Here is a 3,457-nt window from a genome sequence, read left to right as displayed (position 1 = left end):
TGCAGGGCACCGTGTTTCTGAAGCAAATGCTCCAGCTTGCCCTCTGACCTCCACACACATGTGGTCATGCATGCACATGGAACAGCACATACATGGATATACACCCGCACATATCCGTATGCGTGTGTAAAAAGCTTCTCTGAAATCTATGGTTTCAGAATTCTAAGTTTTCTATGCTGTATTTTCTTAAAGCGGGGCATATTTAAACTAAGACAACACACCAATCTGTGCTAGGGATAATGTGTAAATCCGGCCTTTGTTGTTGTTGAGACAAGTCTTGTTTTGTAGTCCAGGCTTCCCTGGATCTCGGCCTCTTTCTGCCTCAGTTCCTAATTGCTGGAATGACAGCCTTACCTCACCATGCAGTTTTGCAATTTTGCTTTTAACCTCTGAAAGTGTGAAGTTTTCTTTTTAAAAGGATTTGGCTTTCATTTGTTCATTCATCCACACCTTCAACACGTATCAAGCAGCAAACATACTACAGACTGAAGATCACGTTAGGCAAACATATAATAACAATAAGTGAAGGAGATGGAAGGACAGCTCAGTGGTTAAGAGCATTTATCTCTCCTGTAGAAGATCAGGGTTCAGCACCCACAAGTCTGTAACTCCAACTCCAGGGGATTTGATGGTCTCTTTGTGCTTCTGAGACACCTGTGTAAACCCACACAGACATAGATTGCTAGCATTTAATAATCTAGGCGTGTTTAAAGACACAACTTCATTTAATTTCACAGCTCTACGAGGGTGTTGAATTCACCAACGGGCACGAGAGCTGAGTCGGAGGAAATCGTAGAGCTAAGTGGTTTGATTTCATTGTCTCTCTCACCTCGATGAGAGGTCACAACATCTCACTGTGCCCAGCAAACAGGAGGGTAAAGGCAAGTTCTCGGTCCTTTTGACCTTCAAGCAGAGCATGATATGGCCGGTCAAAACAAAACAGGAAACAACCTATGAGTGCCCTTAGGAGGCCAGCGTGAACCCTGCGAATGGTGAGCGTGGATGCAGAGACAACAGGAGGGGGGCGGCGATGAACTCAGCCCAGGGAGGGGTGGAAGTTTGCCAAGCAGACAAGAAGAAAGTCCAGACAGAAGGAGTTCTGTAGTCACCAGGCCTCGGGCCTCCCTGACGTCAGGTCAGGCTCTGGACCGGCAGAGGCTTGGACAGTGGCTAAGTGTGGGATGCTGGGGCCCAGATGGAGGGCAGAGCTGCTCCTCGCATGAGAGCTCTAAAGGCTAAACTAGAGCTTTCCGTGAGATTGGAGGCCCCGGCCCTGGACTCCCCTGGGTACTGAGGTTTCACAGGGAGCTCCCTACTTCCTCTGAGGTTAGAAAAAGAGGAGAGCCAGGTGCGGTGTTACATGCCTGTAGCCCAAAGCTACTTTAGAGACTGAGCAAGAGAACCGCTTTGAGGAAGGCGCTCAAGTCTGCCCAGGGCAACGGTATGGGGTGGGGTGGGGTGGAGTGGGGTGGGGGTTGGAGCGTGGGGGGTTGGGCGTGGTCCAGGCAACAGGGGGGAGTGTGGTCTGGGCAGCTCCACTGGGTCTTGCTTTAACCACAGATTACAGAGGAGTTCCCACGAGACCAACTGTTGCTAGGTTACTCTCAAATATCAAGGGGTAGAAAATGGGTTTCCTCTTCCTCTTTTATTTTACCAGTTCCTTCTGTGAGAGAAGAGGTTAGCGCTTGCTCCCCAGCTCCATTTACCTCCTCTGTTGGCTGTTCCCTGAGCTCAATGACTGTCCTGGAGCGAGACAGAGAGCAAAGAAACTAAGGCACGCTGTTCACGGGCCTGGAGGACACAGAATGGATTTTCTATGGAAGCCTGACCATGCATCTCACTTGAGAAGCTCCTATCCCTGAAGTGAAGTTTGAAATGACTTTTAAAAGCTTCAATTTAAAAAACTGAAGCCTAGGTCAGAGAGCTGGCTCAGCAAGTAAAGACGCCCCTGCCAAGCATGAGAACCGGGTTTGATCTCTAAGACTCACGTGGTGAAAGCAGAGAACCAATTCCCGCAAGCTGTCTTCCGACTTTCACACGAGCACCAGGGTGTTTGCATGCTTGCACACACACACACACACACACAATTTAAAACAAACAAAAACTAGAACCAGTCATATTTTACCAGTTTGGGACCCAGCACATCCTGAATTCTAGCTTTCCGCTCATGCTTTACTATACTTAAGAGTGCACCTGTGGCCCGGTGGCTGCGGTAGCACACGCCTTTAATCCCAGCACTCAGGAGGCAGAGGCAGGATGATCTCTGTGCGTTCGAGGCCAGCCTGGTCTACAAGAGCTAGTTCCAGAACAGGCTCCAAAGCTACAGAGAAACCTTGTCTTGAAAAACAAAAACAGCACACCTGTGACAGGGAGTTTCCTACCCCGGTTCCAGTCAGTCATCTTTAGCCAGTTAACAATTCCCAAATGGGTGTGCAGCTTCAGTGGGAACAAGAGGAAAGTTTCTCTCCGCCCTTCTCAAGGTCAAACTGCAGTGTGGGGTGGGACAAGAAATATCCAATGTGGAATCGTCGACCAAAGACCTCTCGCCACGGGAGAGTGAAGACCTCTTCAACCCTTTATCCTTACGGCCCATCTGACTCACACCTCACCCGCCTGACCCCTTCCTCCCACAAAGTGAAATGTCAGATTCCCTAGTGGGCAAGGTTCTCCAAGACCCTGGTTTCAAACATGCTCCAATAACAGCAGCATATTAGAATCTCAATGTAGACTGAAAACTTAGAAAAACACACAGAAGATGGCATTATTAACTTCTGAAAACTTCCGTGGGATATAGCCCTCATCAGTTGTACTTCACCACTACCACCCCCGCCCCCCGGCACCAAGCAGATACTCACATGTCTGCAAGGCACTCTGAGATCCTTGGCTGGAAGGCTCTGCATAAAAGGAGAAAGCAGATTGTTTCTGGCAGCTCGTTGAGGTGTAAAGCCGTCATCCAAAAAAACGGAAATGCAGGAGTTACCTACCTTGCTTGTGTCTCCTGTTTTTAAGGTAGACGGCAAGGAGAACCACAGATAAAAGAATGACCAGTGCCGCCAGGGGGATCGCCACCATTAGCACGAACCCCTGCGGGTCTGGGGGCTCATCCGTGAGTGTAGAATTCGTATCTGCAGTTAACACTTCCGTGCTCACCAGAGTCAAGGCGCTGGTGTTCACTTCATCCGTCTTATCTTCTTCTGTGGTGCTGTATCCTGAGTGCTCTAACTCCTCCTCGGTGCCTGAGCATGAACAAGATGGAAAATGACATGGAGACAGGCCGACATGTCACGGCTCCCGTGAGTTTTAACTATATCATAGATGCGTTCGGTGGTGAACGTGGTCCACTGGACTTGGCTTTCCCGTTCAGTGCAACATGGAGTATTGGTTAGCCCTCAATGAAGCTCAAGCTGGGAGTATATTGAACATGGAGTCAACGCTGGAGGCGACCCTTCTACAAATG

At 49.2% G+C, this 3,457-nt stretch overlaps 1 protein-coding gene across 1 annotated transcript in view; it reads right to left on the bottom strand.

Annotated features, from left to right (window-relative positions):
* The window catches only part of Tmem154 (transmembrane protein 154), a 61,633-nt gene that overhangs the window by 48,671 nt on the left and 9,505 nt on the right, over positions 1-3,457 (bottom strand). The window contains exons 2-3 of the mRNA XM_026778954.1: positions 2,985-3,236; positions 2,856-2,894 (exon numbers count right to left, since the gene is read on the bottom strand). Coding sequence (XP_026634755.1) covers positions 2,856-2,894; positions 2,985-3,236 — 291 coding nt within the window. The remainder of the gene's footprint in view (positions 1-2,855; positions 2,895-2,984; positions 3,237-3,457) is intronic.

This window comes from Microtus ochrogaster, chromosome 1, assembly GCF_000317375.1.
Source record: "Microtus ochrogaster isolate Prairie Vole_2 chromosome 1, MicOch1.0, whole genome shotgun sequence".
NCBI classification, from domain to species: domain Eukaryota; kingdom Metazoa; phylum Chordata; class Mammalia; order Rodentia; family Cricetidae; genus Microtus; species Microtus ochrogaster.
This window is presented reverse-complemented; position numbering and strand designations above follow the sequence as displayed.